Source organism: Labeo rohita, chromosome 18, assembly GCF_022985175.1.
Source record: "Labeo rohita strain BAU-BD-2019 chromosome 18, IGBB_LRoh.1.0, whole genome shotgun sequence".
Lineage (NCBI taxonomy): Eukaryota > Metazoa > Chordata > Actinopteri > Cypriniformes > Cyprinidae > Labeo > Labeo rohita.
Window position 1 is genome coordinate 4,370,529 of NC_066886.1, and position 27,856 is coordinate 4,398,384.

Below are 27,856 nucleotides of genomic sequence, written 5' to 3' on the forward strand. Positions count from 1 at the left end.
ACATTCAGGTGGAAGTCAATAGTCCTGAGTGTGTGTTGCATAACCAATTGTGTGTTTGTGACAGGCTAATTGGGATTTTAGATAGCCAGGTATTGTGCGTAACTAATCCTTGTGGTCCCTCAGGTGGATGTGACCTGGTTTTATAAGAACTGTCTAACGGACACCTGCAACTGCAACCGTGGGGGTGACTGTGAATGTCTGTGCACCAGTATTGCAGCATATGCACATAAATGCTGTCAAAATGGTGTCACTGTGAACTGGAGATCCCCCACCGTGTGTCGTGAGTACAAGCACATACATGAGAAAGCAAATGACCTTTTGACCCGTTTGTGCTGTCTGACATTGTAGGTTAATGGGTCAAAGATGAAAAGGAGTTTTTAAGCATCAAAACAGTAAAATTTGAATATAACTTTAATCTTTTGTTTCCTCATACATTAGAATGTGTCCTGTTTAATCAATGTTTTTTTATCTAAGCAAAAAAATAATGACTGTCATACATTTTTGCCATGATTTACAGAAGATGCCCACTAAAATGTCATTCAGTGTAACAACAGTTAATATACCATGAAATCTTGTCAGGCATATTTAGAACAAGAATCATTAGATGACAAAAAGAGTGCATGCAGCCCCCAAAAACTAATTAATAATTTTTTTTTCAACTTTGCCTCTATCCTTCAAGCCACTAGGTTTTACCAACTTGTCAAGAAGTTTTTAATCCTTTAAATATAATAAAATTTTGTATGATCACATTTTCTTGATCACAACGAAGGTCAGAATATTAAGTATGTTGTTTCATTTTCAAATAAATATATCTGTTACGCTTATTGATGGTGGAGCATTATCTCACCCATATTTTGGCATTTTATATTTACAAAAGTTTTTTAAAACATTAAAGCAGACACTATACTTACGTTTAATATTCTTTCTACGTATGTAAAATTTACATTTGTAAATTTAATTTGATGTGGATTCCAAAATTAGACATTTTGTCTTTGACCCTGATGTGCATAGACATACTAACATTTATAATGCAAAACTAACCCAGCATTCACTTTGTACTTTTTTAAAACAGCTCCTCTTTGCTTTCATGATCTGTTTATGTAATCAGACTTTGATTCTGTATTCTGTTTCAGTTGTAGATTTGTCTTATGAAAAAGTTAAATGTGCAGCTAATCCTGTTTTATGTTTTTCAAGCTGGTAATGTTGTATTAACACATTCAAACTATAATACAGCTTCATTGGGGCTAATATAAGATTATTTCATTTAACAGCATATGACTGTGAATATTACAACCAAGGTAAGAATGATTTACTGTATTCTGTTTATTTGCCTAGAATACTTCTGTAAGTCTAGAAGATTTTGCCCTAACCTTTTTATCTATGTATGCTTGTTTAGAGTTGGGAGAGGGTCCGTTCACTCTGTCCAGTGCAGAGCAGAATGACTCTGCATGTGTGTTTGGGGCAAACGTGAGCAGTGGTGAAGTGTTTCCCCTCCTGAAGACCAACGCTCAACCCAGCACCATTTTTCATTTCATGATTACAACTGGGCTATATAAGGACCGAGCTTCCAGTGAGCACATATTCTTAACTTCAACAGCAAAACAAAAAAGTGAAAGAAAAAAAGACTAAAACTAATATGCAATCAAACACGTTTAAATGCAAAATGTAAGGTGATCATATGTGACCCTGGACCACAAAACCAGTCATAAGTAGCATGGTATGTTTGTAGCAGTATCCAATATTACATTGTATGGGACAAAATTATTGATTTTTCTTTTATGCCAAAAAATCATTATATAAAGATTATGTTCAATGAAGATACTTTGTAAATTTTCTACCGTCAATATATTAAAACTTAATTTTTGATTAGTAGTATGCATTGCTAAAAACTTCATTTCGACACCTTTAAAGGTGTTTTTTTTAATATTTAGATTCCAGATTTTTAAGTAGTTCTATCTTGGCCAAATATTGTCCTATCCTAACAAACCATACATCAATGGAAATTCAGCTTTTAGATGATGTATAAATATCAAATTCCCTTATGACTGGTTTTGTGGTCTAGGGTTACATGCCTGTATCTTATTAAACGACTGAACTAAATCTACTATTTATACATGGTTTATCTCTACCATTTATTTATGTTAAATTTGGTATTTTGCACTGTTTCAGGACTTCCTGCTGTCTCACTGGAGTCTGCAGAGAGGCCAAACTACTTTCTGTGTGTTACTTGGAACCGTGGGTTACGTTTGGAACACTGGCAGCCTGGGGAAGAGTTCCGACGGAAGGCGACCTTTATTCACCACCAGGGCCTGTGGTTACCTGGTCAATCGTCCTTTGAGTTACACAGCCACAAGGGTGTTTTCCTCACTCTCTCTCATACACATGCACGTGCTCAGAACTACGACAACACGTACACCTTCAAAATCAGCAGCAGTTTTATCATTGAGGGTAAGACCGGTCTGCAAATATTTATATATCAAATATACTGTGCAAATATAATTTATCTTATCATCAGGCCCATATTACCTACTGTAGAATGGATATAAATATAGTGCAGTGCATTAAAAGGAGCAGACACACTTACTGGAAGTGTGGAGTTCTGCTGATGCATGTCATATAAGCCTATATTACACCAAAAATACACTCCTATAAAACATCAAGCTTGCCAACCCCATTTCCAGTGCTTTCTCTAATGTCTCCTATGTTTATGATGGTTGTGTTTCTGAAATTTAGAGAGCAGTTTTGTGATCCCCTACCGCTTGATGTGCGAGTGGAAATATCATACATGTGCCAGTCCATGTGTGAAAACATGCAACGACCCCGATGCCACACGCTGCCAGTTTTTACCTCCGTAAGATCATGTGCATAAGCTAATGTAATAACATATGTGACAGTTACACTACCAGTCAAAAGTTTTTGAACAGTAAGATTTGTAATGTTTTTAAAGAGTCTCTTCTGCTCACTAAGCCTGCATTTATTTGATCTAAAGTACAGCAAAAACAGTACAATTTTGATTAATTTATAGCATTGCTAAATAAAAGTATTCATTTCTATAATTTCTTTCCCCAAAACATACAAAAAAAATGATACTAACTCCAAGCTTTTGAATGGTAGTGTGTAATGTTACAAAAGCTTTTAATTTCAGATAAATGCTGGTCTTTGGATCTTTCTGTTCATCAAAGAATCCTGAAAAAATGTACTCAACTGTTTTAAATATTGATAATAATAATAATAATAATAAACTGTCATGATTAATATGTCATGATTGACATACATTGTCATTTTTCACTATAAAATCAAAAATAAGATATTTATTAAGTCTTTTGGACAGTGGTTCTCAACAAGGGGGGGCTTAGGATGACAAAAAGGGATTTAAATTGATAAATCGTTAATACATTAAAATAATCAAACTAATTTAAAATGCTAAAAAATACTTGAAATTTAGTTTAAAGCTGGAATGTATTTTCATATAATGTTATATAATATGAATAAAATATATAATATTTTATAAAAGTAAAATAACTTTATGTGTTTGTCATGAAAATCATGTCACAATGCAAAAGAAAATGTTAAAGAGGCTTCACATTCTTAATGACCAAGACATAATGTTATAAGACACACCCTCACAATTTCCTCAGAAAAAGTAATCTGAAAATCTGTTCTCTTTCACTCTCTGATCTGGTTTAGGGTTGAAGGTTGTTTTCCACGTTGTCCCAAGTCTATGCTGTTGGATGAAGTGACCAGGCGATGTGTCTACAAAGAAGACTGTACGTGCCATACAACCATAATTTGCATCACTTTCATCATCCTCTCTTTTGTCATGTGTCTTAGTACCTGTGCTGTTTCTGATGTGCTTGCAGGTGTGATACTATCCCCAACTCCGACTCCATACATGTTCGTGACCAGATCAAACAGAACCACAGCGGCTCCTACCGCTGCTCCTACAACTACAACCACAACAACTCCCTCCACAACGGCAACACCAAGCACATCTCCGAGCACAACTGCTAGTACTACAATCATAACTACACCTTTGGAAGCAGATGATTTAATTGGGAGCCCAACTACACCCACATTACCACCAACCACACGTTCTTCGACCTTGGCCATCACCACCTCCACTGAAACTCCCACAACTCCTTCTCCGCCAACCACAGAACCACCTCTAGTCAGCACGGCCCCGCCCACCACCACAGCCACGCCCACTACAGAGCCTGTAACAACAGTTTTTACCACTGTATTATCTACCACAGAGGTGTTGACCACACCCGAGCCTACCACTGAACCAGAGACGACTTCTCCGACAACCACCGTCCCGCCTGTTACAACCACCACTGTCATTACAACTGAAACGACAACTTCAGAACCAACAACAACCATGACCACGGAGACAACATCTGTCTCCACGACAACCGAGGAGCCCTCAACTACAGCAGCAGTACCAACGACCTCTGAGATAATGCCGTCACCCTCTCCTTCACCTGAGACTGCAGGAATAACAACAGTTCTTCCTCCGTTCCTTCTACCCACAGGGCCCTGCACGGTAAGAGTTTGTGTTAGGGTTGGTCATTCTTATTAAAAGTCCACTGAAGTGCTCTGAAACACACAGGCTTATTCTATGTGTTGATGTAATTTCAACTGAAACAGGAAGACAGGACCGTACATTTCCAGCAGCCCCGCCCCCTTTTTTAAATATCCAAAAGCGTTTCGTTTATATCACAGTATGGGACAGTCGTTGAGCTCAGAAAAGATGCATTTGACAGCCGCAATCTCATCCATATCTCATTATCTTTATATAAAATAGCATTTTGTGTAGAATTCAAATGTGTCCGATATATTTGGTGGCCTGCGGTGACCTGCGCATATGATCTGTCTGTGCTATCGTCTCTCTGGACCGGAGCAAAGTGTGTGCGTTTCGTGTGACACAACACGAAACCAGACCATTCGCCCCAACGGGAATGCATATTTACACAATTTTAATCATTCCCTATCCCCTACATAGTGCAGTATGTGCCATTAAACATACAGAAAATACAAATTCTGTAAACAAGTGATTGATTTCAGCCGCAGCTTCAGCATCTATTTAGAGTGAAGCGGGCGGGACGCATCGGATTCTAGAGACTATTTGATTGGACAGAAAGTTCAGATGTTAGAATCTGTCAGTTTTGAATGCTTATATCTTGTAAATGCGAATTTTGTCGTTGTTTTGGAGCACACTAGCTTACAGGTAACTTAGTGCAAATAGCCACTGCCTAAAATATATTGTATATATGGAATGGAACATTGTTTGTAGTGTTCAGTTCTGTTAATAGTTTTTGAATAAACAATGAATGAATAATAGCTGTATTACAATACATTTCATGGACAAGACATCTTTCTAATGTTGTTATTGTTAACTAAAACTATTAAAAATCACTTTTGTTAATTTAAATAAAGCTGAAATAAAAAAAACCTCAAATTCAAATGATAACTGAACATATAAAAATAAAAGCTAAATATTAATAAATACTACAATAATTATATAAATAATACTAAAATCACACTGTTGCATGCAGCAGTAAACACTGTGGCCAGTGTAGTTAAAGGGATAGTTCACCCTTAAAATAAAAATTCTGTAATTAATTACTCACCCTTATGTTGTTCCTAACCCGTAAGACCTTTGTTCGTCTTCGAAACACAAATTAAGATATTTTTCATAAAATTCAAGAGCTTTCTGACTCTGCATAGACAGCAATGCAACTACCACGTCCAAGGCCCGGTAAGGTAGGGTGGACATTTATAAAATAGTGGTAATAAATAGCAGAATTTTCATTTTTGGGTGAATTATCCCTTTAAATTGTCAAAAAAACACAAATCAGTCTTGATCTCATAGGTTGATTTTGTTTGAATTGGTTGAATCACTTACTAACTAAATAAGAGAATCGTTTGTTTACTCACTCCTTGAATTTGAAGTCATTAAAATGAACAAATGAAACTGAAAAATATCTACCTCATGAGACTCAAATTAAGAATCAAAGAATTGTCAAAATTTCATTCCTAGAATGCCCGTCTGCTCTAAGAAAAATATGTTTTGCCTCTGATGTTTTGAAAAATATATTTTGATTCATCTTCCCTGAGATAACAGTGATGGATTCAACAGTACTAAGTGAGACTTGACATCTTCCATATCCCTCCCTGACCTGGATTAACACACATGCTCATAAATATTCACATCTTCAAAATTAGTCATTAATCCACATAGAGTGAACACTACTACCAGTCTTAACTCATTGTTCTTGAGTCATTCCTGTCTACTTGCCAGGATGTTGATGCCCTGAGGGAAGAATCATGGGTTCAGATCTAGTACAGTGAATAACTGATTAATCTGTCATAATATAATTCAAGAACAGGCATCAAAAACGATAATTAATCAATGCATGCTACCTGAAATCATGCCAAGGTGCCTTAGTTTTTGGTGGTGAAGGGTTTATATGCTGTCTGTCTCATGAACATCTCTGTTTTGTTTCCATACAGCCTCCATATTCATTACGTGTGGATGAGTGCAGTGAGTACATCTGCTTTAATGGACAGCTGATGCTGCATAATTCCTCTCAGCACTGCAGATACAACATCAGCCAGCCACAATGCAACCTGCTGGGCACACCGATCCAGACCAATACAGACCCCTGCTGCCCACTGTGGCAGTGCCCGTGTAAGAAATACTGTACTCACATGACCTTTCAGATTAGCTCTAAATGGGAGGTGTTTGTATCTGTGGTATTTTAGTATTATTAATATAGTATTATAGTATTTATTGATATTTTAAATAAGCATTATATTTTATACTTTTAGTTTTCTTTTTTATTGTAAATAATTTTTAGTAATTTAGTAATTTTTTAGTGTATACAGTTGAGGTTAAAAGTTTGCATACACCTTGCAGGATCTGTGAAATGTTAATTATTTTACTAAAATAATAGGGATCATACAAAATGCATGTTATTTTTTATTTAGTACTGACCTGAATAAGATGTTTCACACAAAACCCGTTTACATATAGTCCATAAGAGAAAATAAGTTTATTTATAAAAATGGTTTATTTAGGTAATTTATAAAAATGACCCTGTTCAAAAGTTTACATATGCTTGATTCTTAATACTGTGTTGTTACCCGAATTATCCACATCTGTGTTTTTTTGTTTGTTTGTTTAGTGACAGTTGTTAATGAGTCCCTTGTTTGTCCTAAACAGTTAAACTGCCTGCTGTTTTTCAGAAAAATCATTCAGGTCCCACAAATTCTTTGTTTTTTTTCAGCATTTTTGTGTATTTGAACCCTTTCCAACAATGACTGTATGATTTTGAGATCCATCTATTCACACTGAGGACAACTGAGTGACTCATATGCAACTATTACAGAAGGTTCAAACACTCACTGATGCTCCGGAAGGAAACACAATGCATTAAGAGACAGGGGTGTAAACTTTTGAACAGAATGAAGATGTGTACATTTTTCTTATTTTGCCTAAATATCATATTTCTTTTATTTAGTACTGCCATTTAGAAGCTACAAAAGATCCTTACATGTTTCCTGTAAGACAAAATAAGTTAAATTTATCCTGATCTTCAAATTCAAGAAGTTTTCACCCCTGGCTCCTAATGCATTGTGTTTCATACTGAAGCAAAACTTCTGCACACACTTATAATAAACAAAACATTATGCATTGGAGTGAACAGTAATAAAATAATCTTTATAGTTATTATTCTTGGTGTAAACAGGCCTTCAGTTCTGTTTCATCTACTGAAAACAGTTTTTAATAGTTTGTCTTTAATAGTTAATTTATCATGTTATTGATTTTTAATGTTTGACTTTCTTTGTGTACCGTCAGGTCGCTGCTCTATAATCTCTGACCTGCGTGTGATCACATTTGACGGGAATAATGTGGCTCTGTATGATATTGGTTCTTATATTCTGGTCCACCTGCCCAGAGAAAAAATAGTCGGCCACATTGAGAAATGCCCAACCAGTGAGGTAAACCCATGCTAACATTCTACCAAGAAGAAATGTTCTTCTATAAATGCTTTTTACATTTTTTTAAATGTTTGACTTTTGTTTCCAGAGTGTAAACTACATCAGAAGACCTGTGAGTGTATTATTAGCTCATTTATGTTTAAATGTTATCTATTATTATTATCTTAATGAGGATCACAAGCTCATTTATTTTCTCTCTTAACATTAGACTCCCTCTGGTGGAACCTCTGGTCTGTGTTTTAAGAAGTTGAACATTACAACTCAATCGTACAGAATTATGGTCAACCGCTTGGACCGGAAGGTAACGCCTGCAAAATTTAACCTGTTTATTTGTGTTGTTCTAAACATAATTATTAAAGAAGTGTATTACTTGTTTTATAAAAAGGAATTATCACTGTTGTATACACTACTGTTCAAAAGTTTGGGGCAAGACTGCATTTAATCAAAAAGACAGCAAAAAATATGGAAGCCTGTTTCTGCAACTGAATAAAAAAATATGTAAATTAAAAAAAATGTTTTTGTAACTTTTTATCTCACAAGCCTTTTTTTCCTCAGAATTGCATGATATAAACTCGCAATTTTGACTTTTTTCTCAGAATTGTGTGATATAAACTATAAATTATAAAGTCAGAATTGTGAAAAATAAAGTCAGAATTGCGAGATAAAAACATGTTTTTTTCTTTGTGAATTTTTAGATATAAACTCTAGTAATGAAGTCCAGTTTTGAGGGGGGAAAACACTGATATGTTCTCAGAATTGCGAGTTTGCATCTTGCAATTTAGATTTTTATAACTTGCAATTGCGAGTTTATATCTCACAATTCTGAGAAAACATCAAAAGTCAAAGTTTGTAATATACAATTTTGAGAAAAAAAGTCAGAATTATGAGTTGCAATTATTTTTGAAAAATGTTTATTCAGTGGCAGAAACGGGCTTTCGTAAAAACAGTAATATTGTGAAATTTATTACAATTTAAATTATCTGGGGTTTCTTTTTGTATTTGAAAATGTAATTTATTCATGTGATGGCAAAACTGAATTTTTAGCAGCCATTATTTGAGTAGCCATTAAATAATATAAATTGTTTGCTAACTGAGCAGAATCCAAGAAAATGGCAGTTTAATCAGGTATTAAAAAAAAACATTTCTTTTATTTAAAAGTCAAAATGGTATCATAATTCATCCATCTTGTATCTCCACTTAGTCATGGCTTTTAAAAGTAATTTATGTTGTTGTGTAACAATGGTTTGACCTGACACAGGTGTCGGTGAATCAGATTACGGCCCGGCTTCCTCTCACCAGACAGAACCTCCATATTGATGACACCGGGACCATGTACATCATTAATACACCTGGTGGGATCAACATAAAGTGGTACCACAGCACTGGCATCATGGTTCTACAGTACACGGTTCCTGATAACACCTCCACTAGGGGGCTCTGTGGTCAGTGTTTTGTACTTTCGCATTTTGTAGACAACTACAACCATGAAATTAAACATGACCTTGTTTAGTTTCTTAATCAGTATCTTATTATGGACAAATCAGCAGTGCATGTTTGTGCTAAAGAAAAAAAAATGTTTTTATTATCTTTCATCAAAATGTAAACTTTTCTGCTGATGTAATCAGGTTTCATGGATGGAGAAAATATTTGTAAACAATATCATTCTGACTTTTCACAATATGTCCAAATCCAGATAAAAAATGTCCCACCGTGCCTTAATATTTATTTTGTTTCAATCCGAAATATGTCACATTCTGGAAGCTAAATATGTTTTTTCATGTTGCCCTAATAATTTAACAGCCTTCGGTCATTTGTGGTCATGTAAGGGTGTTTGATGTATTTTGTTACCATCGTATTTTGTTTTTTTTTTCAGGATGTTGTGATGGAAATCCAGCTGATGACCTGCGGCTGCCCAACGGTACAGTGGTCCGGGATGTTGAGGACATCCCAGTGTTTTTGCATGGATGGATGGTGGATACGTCAGAGGATACAGATTACTTCCGCAGAGTGGGAGACAACTGCACCACCGGCAACTGCTCCAAATGTTTCACCATGCTCAACCAGAGACCTTTCTCTAAATGTCACCATAAGGTACTACACACAAACTTGAATACATATTCATGTGTAGACATCCTATTTCCATCTATTGCTTTTAATAAGCTATTTGTAAATACTAGTGATTAACGTTAGCTATAAAATCTTATTTTGCTTGTTCACATTTTAAATAAATAATTACATTATCGTTGCATTTTTGATATATAATTTGGCCTGTATAATATAAATATTAAACTACCAGTCAAAATTTTTTTAAGACATTAATATTTTTTATATCTTCTGCTCACAAAGCCTGCATTTATTTGATCCACAGTACAGCAAAAACAGTAAAACTGTGAAATATTTTAACTATTTAAAATAGCTTCTGTTTGAAAATATTTAATTTATTCCTGTGATTTCAAAGCTAAATTTGTAGCATCATTACTCCAGTCACATGATCCTTCAGAAATCATTCTAATATGCTCAAAAATCATTTATTATTATTGTTATTATGTTGAAAACAGCTGAGTAGAATTTTTTTCATCAGGTTTCTCAGAGGAGCGGCATTTATCTGAAATAGAAATCTTTTGTAACATTATAAATGTCTTTATCATCACGCAAGCATCCTTGCTAAACAAAAGCATTCATTTCTATAATTTCTTAATTTCTTTTCTATAATTTTTTTACTTGGTGAGCAGACTTCTTTGAAAAACCTTTGACTGGTAGAGTGGATTAAAAAAATTAAATGTTGCCTTGACAAGTGAAAAAAAAAAAAGTTTAAATACTAAAAAATAGTAAAATCAAAGTAAATCAAAGCAAAATTTAACAAAGGGCCATAACAAAATTACTAAATCAAACAAATGAAACCTGAAATATACAATATAAGCTAATTCTAAATATTAATAAATACTATAGTAACATATAATAGTATATTTTTCCTTTAATTTAACATTTTGCTAATATTTTGGAGAAATTTAAAGAAATTTCATCCCCACTTCCTTGTGAAAGTTCATATTTGTGACTTGACCATTTTATATCGGATTATTTTTCCAAATGTTGTTTTGAAGGTTTCTCCAGAAAACTTCTGTGATAAGATATGGGCCGGCGACCTACATTATAAAGAGCATGAGTGTGACTTCCTGGCTGCTTATGTGGCCATTTGCTACACACATCAGATCTGCTTCAGCTGGAGGAAAAGCAACTTCTGCCGTGAGTGTGTTTATGGATACTGTACCACTCAGATGTTTGGACACATTTACATAAAAACCAATCTGCAGGCTTATGCATAAATGCTTAACCTATGACTAGTAGCATATTTATTCACTTTTGCATGTTTGTGTGTGTTTGCACATGCAGCACTCAAATGTCCTCCTGGTAAAGAATATAAACCCTGTGTGAATACATGTAAGACTCGAACGTGTCAAAACCGAGATTACTATGAGGAAAGCACCTGTTCTTCTATCAGAGAGGAGTGCGTTTGTAAAAGTGGTACCATCCTGCACCGAGCAGACTCTGCCTTTTGTGTCACCGAGGACCAATGCGGTGAGAATGCCACACTATACATTTGCGTGCATGCAATGTAAAGTGCTTTTGCAATAACGGCCTGTTATTTCCATGTGATCAGTGTGTACGGATAACGACGGTGCTCCACGCGCCCCGGGTGAGGTGTGGAATGGCTCTCTGCGTGGCTGCTGTTTGTTCAAGTGTCTGGAGAATGGTAGTGTGGTTCCTGTGGAGCCCGAGTGCAGTTATGAACCTGCTCCTCTGTGTGAGAGAGAGGGAGAGTATGCAGTCGATGTTCTGGAGGAAGGAGTCTGCTGTCCTAAGAAGATTTGTGGTATAAACACACATGGATGTATATTTCACAAATCATCAGAAGTATTATACAATCCTGGCACATGTGGTGTACTATTTTTGATGTACTATGAGCTGGAAAACATAGTTCTTTTTTTATTAATACTTTAATACTTTTACTCCACAGTTATGCATTAAATTACTCTGAAGTGACAGTAAAGACATTTATATAGTATCAGAAGATTTCAAATACATTCTGCTATTTTGAACATTCTGTTCATCAGACAGTTATAAGAAAAGTATCACGTTTTCCACAAACATATTGAGAAACACATTCAACATTGATTATAATAAGAAATGTTTCTTGAGCAACAAATGAGCATGTTAGATACTCAAGACCATGTGATACTGGGGCAATGATGCTGAAAACTCAGCTTTGCATCACAAGAATAAATTCTATTTTAAAATATATTGAAACAGAAAACAGTTATTTAAATTCTAATAATATTTCACAATATTACTGTTTATACTGTATTTTTAAAATTAAATCAAATCAAATGGTGAGCATATGAGACTTAAAATACATTTAAAAAATTGAATATAAATTGAATTTAGAGTTGTTTTCCAAACAAAGAGTATAAACTAAAAATAGGCATGTCTAATGCTTTTATCTTTGTGTGTAGAATGTAACCTCACCATCTGTCAGAGTGAAGTGCCCAGCTGTGAGAATGGAGACAAGCTGGTGATTGGCTACAGCGCTCTGTCCTGCTGTCCCGAATACAGATGTGGTAAGAGCTCATGTAATCCTCACTCTGATTGGCTGTTTATTTGATCAGTGGAGAAAGGTCAATCTTCTGATTGGTCTCTGTTAGAATGTGATCCGCTGGCATGCCAGAGTGTTCCTGCCCCCATCTGCAGAGAAGATCAATTCCTGGTGGAGGTCAGAGGGGCACACGCTTGCTGCTACAGCTACATGTGTGGTAATAATATATTATAAATACTTGAATACTACAGCTGACATTCTCATCTCTATGCTGACAATACCTTCATTTCTATATTAAATTATAATTAATAATAAAGTAATTGTCAGAAGGTTATGTTTTATTATTAAATAATATATAGAATTGAGGTCAAAAGTTTACATACACCTTGCAGAATCTACAAAATGTGTATTTTTTTTTTTACCAAAATAAGAGGGATGTTATTTTTTATTTAGTACTGACCTGAATATTTGACAGAAAAGGCATCCCTTGTTTGTCCTGAACAGTACAACTGCCTGCTGTTCTTCAGAAAAATCTGTCAATTCTTTGGTTTTTCAGCATTTTTGTGTATTTATACCCTTTCCGACAATGACTGTATGATTTTGAGTTCCATCTTTTCACACTGAGGACATCTGAGGGACTCATATGCAACTATTACAAAAGGTTCAAACACTCACTGATGCTTTAGAAGGAAACTTGATGCATTAAGAGCCAGGGATGTAAACATTCGAACAGAATAAAGATGTCAATTTTTCTTATTTTACCTAAATATCATAAATATCATATCATATTTAACAGCATAAGTTTTCACCCCATCTCTTAATGCATTGTGTTTCCTTCTGAAGCATCAGTGAGCGTTTGAACCTTCTATAATAGCTGCATATGAGTCCCTCAGTTGTCCTCAGTGTGAAAAGATGGATCTCAAATTCATACAGTCATTGTCGGTAAGGGTTCAAATACACAAAAATGCCTAAAACCAAAGAATTTGTGGGACCTGAAGGATTTTACTGTAGAAAAGTGGGCAGTTTAGCTGTTTAGGACAAACAAGGGACTCATTAACAACTAAAAAAAAACAGGATCATTCAGGTAACAACACAGTATTAAGAATCAAGTGTATGTACTTTTTTGAACAGGGTCATTTTTATTAATTCAGTTTATTCAACTGTTATTTTCTCTTGTGGACTATGTGTAAATGTCTTTTTTACTACTTTTTTATAAAACATAAAATTTTAAATAATTAAAGTATGTATATAGTATATATAAATCACACAAAGATTATAATGTAAAAAATATTTATTTTGCATATGTTTTCCAGTGTGCGAGTCCTGCATTGAACCTATACCAGTGTGTCTGCCTGGAGAGATACTGGCTGTGGATGTGAACACCACTAATCACTGCTGTCCACAGTATCATTGTGGTAGTTATAACAACACACAAGCAGTCACTGTACTAAAGTGCCCAGTTATTTTGTGTTTCGTAATGAAAGGAGAAACATGACGTGTCTTGATTTTTCAGTGTGTGATATGAGTCTGTGTCCTGAGCCCAGTGTGAGTTGTGCTCCTGGAGCTGTGCTGGTGAAGAGACCCGTGCCAGACAGCTGCTGCCCAGAGACACACTGCGGTAATTTTTACACATGTACACCTAGACAGTCACTTCCCTGTGACTTCTTTTTGTTTTTAAGATAATCAAGATAATTATACTTACTACAGAATAACCCTTACTCAAACTCTCAAATTCACCTTTTGACATTTTAAAAGGCATTATTTTGTCCCTTAATGCACCATTATTCCTTTTGTGGATGTTTATTATTTTTTTGTAGGTTTAGAACATTTCTGTAAACAGTTCTCTCCTAAATAAAGCCAAACTTAAACACACAGATACAGAAATATTACACTAAAAATTACAGTGCCTTTGCTGTGTATTTTGGAGATGAGTACAGTATAAATCACATGATCAGTACATTACCATTTCAAATTTTGGAGTCTGCTTTTTTTTTTTTTTTAAAGGAATTAATATTATTATTTAGTAAGGAAAAGTGACAGTAAAGAAATGTGTAATGTTACAGAAGATTCTTTTTATAAACTTTCTGAACATTAAATAATCCTGAAAGCACAACTCTTTGCAACATTTTAGCAAATCAGCATATTAGATTTCTGAAGGATCGTGTGGCGACTAGAGTAATGATGCTGAAAATTCAGCTTTGCATCACAAGAATGAATTCAATTTAAATATATATATATATTTAAATATAGAAAAGAATATTTCACAATACTACTGTATTTACTGTATTTTTTTTTATCAAATATATGCAGCCTTGGTGAGTAGAAGAGACTTTTATCAAAAAAATTAAAAAATCTTACCCACCCAAAACTTTTGAATGATCTTTTATGAATCAAAGTATCATGTAATTCTATTACTTTACAATGGTATTGTATACCAAAGTATTTTTTGTATACTTATTGTTACAATTGTAACATTTGTTCTTTTTAGAATGTCAGTGTCACAACGTTACACTTCCTGTCTGCACTGCGGTGAGTGTTCTAAAATGTATTCTGTTTGTGTGAATTCTGTGTATGTAGTGCATTTTGTTGCCATAGTAAATTCTCTTGTGACCAGTGCATTATACCATGACCTTTGTGTTAAAGGGTGAAGTGAGAGTGGAGGAACCAGACCCCGGCGGCCCGTGTGGATGCCCACTGCATCACTGCAGTAAGACTCAAAGAAACGCACACACTCAAAATGCCACACTATTCAATGAAACTAAAACGTGTTTATGTGTCTCTCTGTGTGTAGAGAAGGCAGAAGTCTGTCTGTTTCAGGGTGTGACGATATTGAACCCTGGCCAGTCTATGGTGCAATACTTTGAGGGGGAACTGTGTTACACAGTTCAGTGCCTCACACATAAAGACCCCAGCACTGGGTTCTATGCAATGGAGGTCACCACTGCCAACTGCTCTGAGAAGTGTGAACCTGTAAGTCAGATGAAAAATGAAATATTTCAGTATACAAATACGGACTTTGAGCTTGTCAGTCGTAACAGAGGTGATCTACATAGAGAGACAGTGGAAGACAGTCATGTAAAAATAAATTATAGATGGCTTTGGCTTCATGGCCCATTTATATGTACATTATAACATTATTTTCCCAATATTATGTGTGGGGTTTTTTTGTATTTAAAAATATATATATATATATTTTGTTTTACATTTGTGTTACTGTAGCATCAGGTTTATGTCCCATCATCCGATCCACATGTGTGCTGTGGCTCCTGCAAAAACAGCTCATGCTCATATCCCAGTGAAAACGGGACTACAGAAGTGTTTATGGTAATCTGCACTCACCGTTTGGTACTTTTTGCTAACCTTGTATAGCCTGACATATAAAATCATAGTCAGAAAAGTCAGAAAAATCAAATTTTTTGAAATGGAACAGTTTATTTAACCTATTTAAATCTGTTTGTTGTATTATCTTTGATACATCAGGCATTTATGGCTCATATAATATGATATAGTAGAACATGGAGCCCATTGTCGAGGAGGAAACACCTCAGTTTTATTCAAGAGCAAAAATATGCAATTTAGTGCAGTTGCTGATACTGATATGACCAAAAAGTAAGATGAATTTATGATAGCTTGTAATGTGAATCAGTGAGATCTTTATAACAGTATAGCAGACTACTGTAATAAATTTCATATAAATATTAGTTGTCACTCCATATCTTCCAATAATATGTCTTAGTAAGATAATATTTAAAGGAGTTCACTTCAAAAATTTACAGATAATTTACTCACCCCTCTATCATCCAAGATGTTCATTTCTTTCTTTCTTCAGTCGTGAAGAAACTGTTTTTTGAGGCAAGCATTTCAGGCCTTTTCTCCATATAGTGGATTCAATGGTGCCCGCGAGTTTGAACTTCCAAAATGCAGTTTAAATGCAGCTTCAGAGGGCTCTTATCTAGCGAAACGATTGGTTATTTTCTAAAAAAATGTACAATTTATGTACATTTTAACCTCAAATGCTCGTCTTTTCTAGCTCTGCGTGAACTCTTTGCATTCTAGTTTGATACATTTAGGGTATGTCAAAAAATTTCAACTTCAAAATCATCCTACATCGCTGCAGAAGTACTGACCCAGTGTCTACAAAGTGAACGCACAAGGAGGGTCAAACACCCTTTATAAACAAAAAAGCTAAAACAGCGATGTCGGACGATTTTGACGTTGGAGGAGAAAATGAGATGGGAGATTTTCGACATAACCTACCCGAAATGCACAGAGTTAGACAAGATGAGCATTTGAGGTTAAAAACATGTAGAAATTTTCAATTTTTTTGGAAAATAACTGATTCTTTCGCTAGATAAGACCCTTCTTCCTTGGTTGGGATCGTTTAGAGCCCTTAGAAGCTGCATTTAAACTGCATTTTAGAACTTCAAACTCACGGGCACCATAGAAGTCCACTATATGGAGAACATTGATTATTTTCCTCAAAAAACATAATTTCTTTACGACTGAAGAAAGAAAGACATAAATATCTCGGCTGATATTTGTTTCGGCTTCAATGTAATTTTTGATGCATCTAAATGTGATTTCTCTGAAAAATTATGAACCGAAGTTGCTTCAGTCCAGTAAGTGTTCATCTTGAAATATAACTAACAATCTAAAAGTTATTCTTATGTTAACTTTAGAACAATGAGTAAATAACCGCAACCTGAAGGGGGACATTTTTACAATTGTACTAAAGCTGCTACTTGCTAAAGAAGTATGAACTATATACAGATTTTGATTATGTGGAGAATTTCGAGTCCAGTAGGCTGTATAGGGTTAATTTGCCCTTGAAAGAAACTTCCTGCATTATTCACTGTATTTGTGAACATTTTCCCCTTTGAGGATGTGCACAAATGGATGTTTTGTCAGATTTTCTGGAGGCATTTTCTTTAGCAAATTTATCTACAAAAGTATTGCTACTGCAGGTCAAAAACTCTCACACAAAACCACATCATTGTTTTTGAGAAATACAAAAAGCCTCAACCTCATATGCATTAACCTGATAGTGTATTTTGATGTGGTTTGCAGGCAGGAAGCTCATGGGTGGCAAACTGCACACGCTTTGACTGTATGGAGACTGCGGTAGGCGCAGTAGTTTTGGCCTCTGGAGTGGTCTGTCCTCCTTTCAATGACACAGAATGTATTCAGGTCTGACTAAAATCAATACATTCCTTCTGCTTTTCTGTAACAGTTTGTGTTGTTGTTCTTCTGACCTCTGTCCTTTGCTTTGTTTCAGAATGGAGGCGTAGTTCAGACATATGTGGACGGTTGTTGTAAGACATGTAAGTATGTTTGTCTTGGGCTGGCTGTGCTTTCTGGGAATGCTGGGGGCTGTTTGGAACACTGGAGAAGCAGTGCTGGGCTTTACTAGCTGCTGGTTGCGTTGTGGTTAGATGCTCCCTGTTGTCCCGGGGAAAAAATGAGCGCTGCTGTACAGATCTAACGGGCCTCTTTCTTTCTTTTCTTTCAGTTTCAATTCAGTTTCATGTGCTTTTCCTTGTTTTCAATTCTCTCTACAATACAATGACTGTATACACCATGATCTAGGAAGAAATGTATAGATTTCAAAGGGTTTTTTGTGATGAAATACTAATGAAAGCCAGATTGATATACTATTCTCCTCTCTGCGTTCTTAACTTTATCTTTGTCTTTTGTTTAATCTGTGGATTTTGTGCTGTGGGATTGGTGTTTGTGGATTTTAACTGCCTCTTGTCAAATCTTGGTGCTTTACTTCCAGTATGAACAGGTTGAGATGAATAACCTTAGCAAAGCCTAATAATCAGTACAGTAATAATTTGTTTTTGAGTTATTGATATGGGTTTTTCAGTGGCCCATGGTTCAGTTTTTGATCAGCTTAATGATGTCAAATGATATTTATGCAAAATCTGGTTCTTACAGTTTTGTACAGTCAAAATACAGTCAATTTTGATATCTAGTCCTAAAAAAATGGAAATTAATAAAATTTGATAAAGTTATAGAAACATAATAAACATTTTCATAGTCAATATGAAATTTTGCTTGTTTTAGCTCTAAAATATTTAATAGGCTTAAAATTAAGTGAGTGAATTTGTTAATGAATTATTTTTAAAAATCCTTATCCAGTTGTCTTTAATAGCTACTACAAACAACATTAAAAAGTCATTGGAATTAATAAGTTAAACCATATGTTTTGCACATTTATTGGCTTGGGTTGCATTTTGTAAAAGCGCAAACCTAAGTAGATTGATATATTAGTCTATCACTAATAATAACAAAAGCATTTTATACATTTTTAATATATATTAATATACACTTTGTTCAAAAATTGGGGTCAGTAATCGTCTCTTATTCTCACCAAGGCTGCATTTATTAGATAAAAAAAATACAGTAAAACAGTAAAATTGTGAAATATTATTGCAATTGAGAATAACTGTTTTCTATTTTAATATAATAAAAACATTACATTTATTCCTGATGCAAAGCTGAATTTTCAGCATCATTCAGTGTCATATGATCCTTCAGAAATCAGTCTGATATTTAATTTAAATTATTATCAGTGTTTGAAAACTGTTCAAACTTTTTAATATCTATTAATATATTAATCATGATCCATTTTTAACATGATTCTTTGATTAGTAGAAAGTTGTAAAAAAGCATTTATTTGAAATAGAAATCTTTTGAAACATTATGAATGTCTTTACTATTACTTTTAATAAATTTAATGCATCCTTGCTGAATAAAAGTATATGTATCTTACTGTTCCCAAAACCTTTGAATGGTAGTGTATGTATTTTTTTGCATTACCTATAAACCAAGGAAAGCATTGGAAAATGCAGCATGAATCTGTTTTTAATAAACTCTTAGATAAGAACTGGTGGTCTTACTTATATTGGCATGGCATGCTAGAGGGATTCAGAGGTGATTTTGAGGAAAAACTCATCATGTCTGGCATGTGCCTTTGCTGGCTATGTGCTATATTTGCTTCCAACAAACTGGTATTTATTTTTTGTGTAAGCGGCGGGTCTGTGCATCTTTTTATGCTTGAGGGCGCAGGTTTGTGTGTGTGGTCGCATTGGTTTGGGGGCTCTTGCGTTTGTGCTACGTGCTGGAAGCTTTTCCGAGCGACTTCAACCATCGATTGTTATCGATTTGTGAGTTTGTGAACCTGCCCCTGTGTGTTTCTCAGGTGCTGGACTTGGTTTGTTGCCTTTTTCCGTTAGTCCAGTAACACCCACTGCTAGTACTAACTGTGATACAGGTACTCACTCATCTACTGAATTATCTTTATCTGTGTCTCATAACATTGTGTGTTTTTCAAAGAAAATATTTTACACTTATCTCTTTCAGTCTTGACTTTATTTTCTTTTAGTTTGAGTGAACTGATTGATTAAGTGTGTGAGACATTTGGCCTGTAATGGAAATTCTGTCATTATTTACTTATCCTCATGTTATTTCAAATCCTTGCACTAATCCTTTTTTTTTTTTTTTTTTGGAAAACAAAATTAATAGTTTTGAAGACTAAATATAATATGTTAATTTTTATTTTATTATATTTTCTTAAAATAAGCTTCAGGTTTTTCCTTTGATTTTACTAAATAAAAGTCTTTTTGGCTTTTTATTCCTTAAAAATATTTGTTTATTATTTTAATAATTTTTATTTTTTATTGTTTTGGGGGGGAGGGGCTTGACAACAATGAAAAAAACATCAGTATTGGTTTGGAATGACATAGGGGTGAGTTAATAATGGCAGATTGTTGTTATTTTTATTAACTGTTCCTTTAATACTCAAACTCATGAACATCCTGGTAACATTCAAAGATTCAGACACAAACACAGACACAACTGCACTTCATACACACTCATCCGCTGTCTCTCCCACCATCTCAGACACACAGCTGTGAAGTCTTGATTTATTTTTTCCTGAAACCCCCTGATAAATCTTCAAAACCTGTCCTCCGTTTGAACCTCCAGAATCCCTGTGTCAAAATTAATGAACCTGAAATTTATTACACTCACACACTGCCTTCAAAAGAGTTAAATGTCTTTCATTTTATCATTGTTATATGAACAAAAATTACATCTGGGTGAAAAGTTCAGCTCTCAATGGTACCACTCGATCATTGTCAGACAAATGTCACCATGGTAACTAACATGTCAATCAAGTGGAGCCCCCAAGGTGCAGCAATAATAGTCACTGAGCCTGCTGTTTTAATGTGTTTGGATGTGTGTGTGTATGTGTGTTTGAGTGTTACAGCCACATTTAGAAAGATTAAACTGTACTTGGTTTAGCTGTAAAACAGACCTCAGCTGACTATGTATCATAGATAAGTACGCTTGTGAAAATGTACTACTAAACATGTACTTTGTTAATAATGTTACTGCCCAAAATATCACATCAATTGTAAAATGCTGTATCAGTATGTTTAAAGTCAACATGAAATTACTTGCAGGATTATTTCACCTCCAGAATAAAAATTTCCTGATAATTTACTCATCCCCATGTCATCCAAGATGTTCATGTATTTCTTTCTTCAGGTTTTTGAGGAAAACATTACAGGATTATTCTCCATATAATGGACTTTAATGATGGCCAGTGGGTCAAAGCAGCTTCCAAGGGCTTAACATGATCCCAGTCGAGGAATAAGCGTCTTATCTAGCATAATGGGCTGTCATTTTCTAAAAAAAATGCCATTTTCTCTGGTAAAAAAAAAAAAAAAAAAAATTCAAACCTCATTTACTCATCCAACTTCAAATTGTCTGACATTGTTGTTTTACAGTATCTTTTTTTGTTAACTGTGTTTGACTTTCTTTGCACGTTTGCTTTGTAAAGCAAGTGTTTGTGTAGAGCAGTTTGAAGCTGCATGGAAACTGCAGTTTGGAGCTTGGACCCGTTGGCCACTAATGAAGTCCACTATATGGAGAAAAATCCTAGAATGTTTTCCTCAAAAACCTTCATTTCTTTTTGACTAAAGATAGAAAGACATGAGCATCTTGGATGACATGGGGTTGAGTAAATTATCAGGAAATTTTTAGTCTGAAAGTTTTATACAGATGGATAAAAAATAGACTAAAGAAATCTTAATGACATGTTTTCTAATTAAAAAAAATATATATATTTTAATATATTTAAAATGATTCATTTAATGTTTTAAAAAGTTTTTTTTATTTTTTTCAACACTGTCACATTACAGAAGTATATTGGCTTCTAAATATTGTTTCATGTTGACTTTAAACAACAAATTTCATGTTTGTGTTTATTTGTAAGTAACATAGCTTCTGTGTGTGTGTGTGTGTGTGTGTGTGTAGGCAAAGAAGATGGTAAAACCTGTAAGAGAGTCGCCATCAGGACCACCATCAGAAAAGATGACTGTAGAAGTAACGCACCTGTGAGTGTGAAAGAACACTATGAACACTACAAAAACTTTGATTCTTATTGTTTAAGTGATACATTCTATTCTCTTCTGTTCTTTTCTATTTTATTCTAGTTTTTTTTGTACAATACCAGTCAAAAGTTTTTGAACAATAAGATTTTTAATGTTTTTAAAGAAGTCGCTTCTGCTTACCAGATTTATTTGATCTAAAGTACAGCAAAAACAGTAACATTTTAAAATATATTTTTACTATTTAAAATAACTGTTTTCTATTTGAATATATTTTGAAATGTAATTTATTCCAGTGATTTCAAAGCTAAATTTTTCTGATCCTTTAGAAATCATTCTAATATTCTGATTTTGCTGCTTTATTATTGTTATTATTATGTTGAAAACAGGTGGGTAGATTTTTTTCAGGTTTCTTTGTGGAAAAGAAAGTTCAGAAGAACAGCATTTATTTGAAATAGAAATCTTTTGTAACATTATAAATGTCTTTATCATCACTTTTAATCAATTTAAAGCATTGCTAAATAGAAGTATACATTTCTATAATTTCTTTCCCCCAAAAAATTATACTCCAAGACTCCAAGCTTTTGAATGGTATAGTGTATAATGTTACAAAACTTTTTATTTCAGATAAATGCTGAATCTTTGAATCTTTCTATTCATCAAAGAATCCTGAAAAAATGTCCTCAGGTGTTTTAAATATTGATAATAAATAATAATAAATGTTTCTTGAACAGCAAATCAGCATATTAGAATGCAGGATCATGTGACCCTGAAAACTGGAATAATTATGCTGAAAATTTAGCTTTGATCACAGAAATAAATTACATTTTAAAACATATTCAAATAGAAAACAGTTATTTTAAATAGTAAAATTATTTTAAAATTTTACAGTTTGTGCTGTACTTTGGATCAAATAAATGCAGACTTGGTGAACAGAAAGAACAGTCTTTAAAAACATTAAAATCTTACTGTTCAAAAACTTTTGACTGATAGTGTAATTTGTGTTAATTTCTGTTCTCTATCCTGTTCTGTTCTATTATGTATGAAATACAGTAGAGTGTAATTCATCTTCTGGCGTGTCTACTGTTAACATCATCTTTCTTGATTTTTATCATCAGGTGACAGTGTACTCATGCGATGGAAAATGTCCGTCTGCCACCATCTTCAATTTCAACATTAACAGTCACGCACGTTTCTGCAAGTGCTGCCGTGAGAACGGCCTCCAAAACCGTATCATTCAGCTGTACTGCACTCGAAATGCCACGACGGTGGACTATTACTACCAGGAGCCGATGGACTGCTCATGCCAGTGGAACTGATTCCTTGCGGACTGTGTGCAGTAAAGTTAAGATCTCTAGCTTTACGCAAACAGGCCCGACTTCGACTGCATATACAGTACAGTATCGCAAACTACTAACACCATCGCTGTATCTGTTGTATCTTTGATATCTATAATTTATCTGTAAGTACAGTAGGTTAATCAAACAATTATTTGATCTGCTGTTAAATTGGTGTATTGTTTAGATTTTAGTATTAACATTTGTTAAATGATGGAATGACGCGGGGAAGAGTATTATTAGAATCAATATTTTCCATTAACATTTTAAATACATTTATACGATCTTAACTTTTAACCAAATGCTTTATTTAAATGACATCTTTGTGCTTTTTCTAACAAAAAATGCATTTCTTATTACATTTATTAATTACGGAGAAAATAAACAAGCTTGTCTTAAGCCCTGTTCACATTAAGACGATAATGATAAAGATAACTATATTAGCGTTGACACCAACACACAATTTCAACATTATGCTTATTATAAGCACACACTGTAGTTTTGTCGTTTGCTACTTTAAATGCTCAAGCTCTTCAAAATAGACTGGATTCTGATTGGCTGCCGTGTTGTTTCTCTGCAGTTGTCGTTATAGTTCAGGTTTTAATTTGTAACAATTTTTAGAACTTTATCGTTACAGTTATCGTTCTTTGTGTGAACAGGCCTTTAAGCAGGCCTTTGATATTTAAAGAGAAATCCCACACAGTTGCTTGACAGGTGCATCCATCACTCACAAGTTCTGTTGACACTTTCAGTGTGCTCTGTCTGTCTCTTAAAAAACGTAACGTGATGAACTTGAATTACCATACTATAGCCATAATGCCAAAAATATGATTTCTGCTGCAAGTGAATTAAATTGTATAAGTCTAAATATACTTAGCATATAGTATATTATCTATAAACCTGCATGTTATTGTCACATTTTTTTAAAATAATAAAATAAAAATACAAAAACCATATTTTTCCATATTCATTGTCCAAATCAATCATTTTAATGATTTACTAAGATTTTTTTTTTAATATTAGCCACAAATAAATCATATAGAAAAGCTTCATGTTTCACTATAAAAAACAAAACAAAACAAAACAAAACAAATCACTAAAAATCAATTGGCATTTAGGCATTCATCACCGGAAGTGTAGGATCTTCACCCTGATCTAATTCCAGCAGTGATTTATTAACTAGATCAGCCCACACATGACTTGAGTTATATCCTGCTGAGTTGTGTTTTGCTTTCAAGTCATGTAATTAAATGTTGGAGAAGTTCATTTCCTCCCTCGCAAACATCTGCTGAATCAGAATTTAAAGGAATGTTGCGATACAGTGAACTCTTCATTTCCACAGAGAATAACGTTGACTTATTATCGATTTATTTGTAAAAGCAGTAGTGCATTGACAATGAAAGTCCGACACTGTGATATTAAGTTTAAATAGCCTTTTTCGAAAGCTGAAGGAATAGAAATTTCATAAAGCTGTATAGCTTAAATAGCATTAATGTAAGTTCTTCAACAAAAAGCTACAAGCTGCACATTTTTGCTTTCACATTTGCCCCGGTGCAAGAGCTGTGTATACAACTTGTATTGACTCTGAAACATTCCAAACATTACATAATGTGTGTTAATGACTTATTCTTGATAGCTAATATAAATTGTTTTGAGTTTTACGCTCAGTGATGTAATGCATGTAGGAGTGTGGTGCTAGTGCGGGATTTTATTTTCTAAACTTTTAAAGTATTTCTGCGACTGACCCTGCGTGTCTCCCACGTGCTTGACAACCTGCTTATTTCGATTAGGTAAAAAAAAGAAAACTATGGGGTGGAGAGACTATCTGATCTGAATGAATGAGACGCAGAGCTGCTTTTGGGAAGAGGTGTGGTTCAATCCTCTAGTGTGTGGTTTTGTAATGTTGTAAGATGCTGGCATGGGCATCTGGAGTGGCAGGGGAGGCGTGTCCTTCAAGGAATGTGGGGTATTTTTTGTGTAAACTGAACTGAGCCAAATTTTTTGCTCTAAGATGCCACGGAGTGCTCTTATGACCACAAAGGCTGTTTTAGGATGCTGCTGAAGTTTGACTGACCATACTATTGTAGTGTAGGTTGTTATTACAGTGCAAGCTGCAAGGCTAAAGAGCTCAGTGTTTTGCTTTAAGGATATGGTGTCGTCTATAGACACTTTAATTATGGGATGGAGCTCCATGGACAAAGTTCTGGCATTGTTCTGGCAACTTCTGCACTTCTTTCAGGTAATAATTCATTCAAACTTATTCATTAGATTGCAATGCATCATCTTCCAGTTAAGGAAAATGCATTTATCTGTTGTAAATTGCTGTGAAGGAAAAAAGATACATGGCTTTCTGAGAAAAGTTGAAGAGTTATTTACGAAATGTTGTTTGTGTTAGAAGCTTTGATAACATAAACATGAAATCAGAAGTTCCTGTGCCATTATCATCAATGCATGTTGTTCAAAAGAGAAAATGTTTGTCTTTGCAATGTTTTATCACAATCCGGTAACTTGTTTCACATCTGAAATTATTTTTTAGGCCAGAAATGTCAATCATTAGCCAAATACTGAAGCTTTTTATCATTGTTTTAGACAGTGCAGCCTTTGCAAAGGCTGAAAAAGTAATTCAGTGACGACAAACTGAAATGTACTATTGCAATATTATGTTTTACCGTTGGAATGCTAGTCTCTTTTTTTGATCGCTTATCATCAAACGAATCACTCAGAAATGCAATACATGCAAAAAATGTTTGTGAACGTCATTTCATGTTGATTTAAAAGACAGCTGTCATATTAAAGCTTGATAGAAAGAGTTTAATCTGCACTCAACATAGATTTTTCTTTCCACTTGTTGTTCCACAGGCTTTCGGTCTTCAGTGTTCCAGAAGTCCATCTTCTGTTCATGTTCAGGTGGCGTTTCAGTGTTTTCCATCTCGGACAGATCATTTTTACACACTTTTATTGGGAAACAAGGTGAGAAGCAAACAGAGTCCCTCTTCACGTACTTTTAAAAATGAAGATTCTATGAAGAACTTCTAAAAGCCGGAGAATTTTTCCATTCCACAAAAGTTTCTTGAAAGTTCCAAAAAGTTCTTTAGATTATCAAAAGTTCTTCACGCTAATAAAAAATGGTTCTTTTTAGAAACTGTTTATTGAAAGGTTCTTTGGGGAAACCATAAATGCTCTTCTATGGCATCTCTGTGAGAACCCTCTTTGGAACTTTTATTTTTAAGAGTGTACATGATAATATGTTTAATTAATTGGGTTTCTCCCCCTCTGTCAGCTGTTGAGCAGTACTGCAGTGTGTGATAACGTGTGTGAGTGTGTGACGGAGTTCAGAGCACCGCAGACGTCTGAGATGCTGGAATTCAGTCTACAATCATACAATGACACAGAACTGCTGGATACCAAGACATTCCACTTTGGTAACACTAAAAACAGAAGCTCCAATGACACAAATGCACATATCGTTTTGTTTTTAAGTATAATTATATTCTTTGTTCTTGAGATTCTTTGTTTTGGCTGTGTTTTAATACTCTTTTGTTTTTAGTTCCTCTTCTGAGCTCTTCTTTATGCGTGAATGTCTCATCCACGACTGCCGTGTTCAGCTGGCCAACGTTAGATGATGGAAATGTCTTGGATGTGTGTTTGGATGAGCAGTGTTGGGTTACTTCCCATTTTCAGCCATTTCACCAGATGACGGGGTTACAGCCTGGACGTCATTACAGTGTCAATGTGACAAAGAAAACATTCATCCCTCGTCTCCAAATTAATGTTACACAAAGCCTACAACTTGCCATAAAGACAGGTATGTGCACAAACACATATGCTCAGTAGTGTATGTAAAGGTAAATGTCTTCAATTTAAAAAATTACAATATTTATGAATTAAACTGTCATGAGATTTTTAGTGAATAATTTACTTTCAGACTGTTTCTCAGACCAAGACTGTACATGTTGATAGGACAAATGGTTGCCCGGTTATAGCCATTTTTATGTTTTTCCCCTCTTATAGCACCACCAATTGGCCAAGCTAATATTTGTGCTAATTTTATGGTCATTATGAATATCATTTTGAATTTTTTGAGACCATATAATACATTTGATTAAATAAATCACATAAATCACTTTTGTTTTATGAAAAAGTGTCAGTTGTATTGATTTGGAAAGACAATCATTTTAAGAAGATAGATCTAAATAGTAGGGCTGTCAGTTGATTAAAAGGTTTAATCTAATTATTTACATGATGTGTCGATTAATTAATCACAAAATAAATTTGACTGTGAAAATACGCAAAAGATATGTTAAAAGAAAAAGTATCAAGTAGCCATTATAAATAGTAGCTTTAGAAAGAATTATTTATCATTATTAAATCATTGATTCACACGATTCGTTCAAAACGCGGATTCATTCGGAAACACTGCTGTACTCTGAGATGCACAACAGTTCAGCTATGGCTTTAAAGGTAATATATTCTCTGCAAAATTAAGCAAAAGCACAATATTGTGTTTAAAATATAACACAATATCA

At 34.3% G+C, this 27,856-nt stretch overlaps 2 protein-coding genes across 5 annotated transcripts in view; both read left to right on the forward strand.

The window, feature by feature from the left end:
• otogl (otogelin-like) overlaps window positions 1-24,282 on the forward strand; it is a 44,508-nt gene extending 20,226 nt beyond the window's left edge. For 3 of the 4 annotated variants that reach the window (XM_051134794.1, XM_051134793.1, XM_051134796.1), the window contains 29 exons: window positions 124-280; window positions 1,272-1,298; window positions 1,397-1,570; window positions 2,170-2,448; window positions 2,734-2,851; window positions 3,688-3,767; window positions 3,861-4,543; window positions 6,514-6,691; window positions 7,862-8,004; window positions 8,093-8,116; window positions 8,213-8,305; window positions 9,263-9,446; window positions 9,878-10,095; window positions 11,106-11,247; window positions 11,395-11,580; window positions 11,663-11,875; window positions 12,516-12,620; window positions 12,705-12,812; window positions 13,909-14,010; window positions 14,109-14,213; window positions 15,084-15,124; window positions 15,239-15,302; window positions 15,387-15,565; window positions 15,815-15,919; window positions 17,663-17,782; window positions 17,871-17,916; window positions 19,800-19,871; window positions 21,920-21,999; window positions 23,112-24,282. In XM_051134794.1, the coding sequence (XP_050990751.1) occupies window positions 124-280; window positions 1,272-1,298; window positions 1,397-1,570; window positions 2,170-2,448; window positions 2,734-2,851; window positions 3,688-3,767; window positions 3,861-4,543; window positions 6,514-6,691; window positions 7,862-8,004; window positions 8,093-8,116; window positions 8,213-8,305; window positions 9,263-9,446; window positions 9,878-10,095; window positions 11,106-11,247; window positions 11,395-11,580; window positions 11,663-11,875; window positions 12,516-12,620; window positions 12,705-12,812; window positions 13,909-14,010; window positions 14,109-14,213; window positions 15,084-15,124; window positions 15,239-15,302; window positions 15,387-15,565; window positions 15,815-15,919; window positions 17,663-17,782; window positions 17,871-17,916; window positions 19,800-19,871; window positions 21,920-21,999; window positions 23,112-23,312 (4,227 nt within the window). In that variant the 3' untranslated portion in view covers window positions 23,313-24,282. The remainder of the gene's footprint in view (window positions 1-123; window positions 281-1,271; window positions 1,299-1,396; window positions 1,571-2,169; window positions 2,449-2,733; window positions 2,852-3,687; window positions 3,768-3,860; window positions 4,544-6,513; window positions 6,692-7,861; window positions 8,005-8,092; window positions 8,117-8,212; window positions 8,306-9,262; window positions 9,447-9,877; window positions 10,096-11,105; window positions 11,248-11,394; window positions 11,581-11,662; window positions 11,876-12,515; window positions 12,621-12,704; window positions 12,813-13,908; window positions 14,011-14,108; window positions 14,214-15,083; window positions 15,125-15,238; window positions 15,303-15,386; window positions 15,566-15,814; window positions 15,920-17,662; window positions 17,783-17,870; window positions 17,917-19,799; window positions 19,872-21,919; window positions 22,000-23,111) is intronic. The other variant, XM_051134795.1, reaches the window with a different exon arrangement.
• Window positions 24,283-25,369: 1,087 nt separating this feature from the next.
• Window positions 25,370-27,856, forward strand: part of ptprq (protein tyrosine phosphatase receptor type Q) — a 52,285-nt gene continuing 49,798 nt past the window's right edge. The window contains exons 1-4 of the mRNA XM_051135510.1: window positions 25,370-25,569; window positions 26,190-26,300; window positions 26,611-26,752; window positions 26,878-27,135. Coding sequence (XP_050991467.1) covers window positions 25,480-25,569; window positions 26,190-26,300; window positions 26,611-26,752; window positions 26,878-27,135 — 601 coding nt within the window. The 5' untranslated portion in view covers window positions 25,370-25,479. The remainder of the gene's footprint in view (window positions 25,570-26,189; window positions 26,301-26,610; window positions 26,753-26,877; window positions 27,136-27,856) is intronic.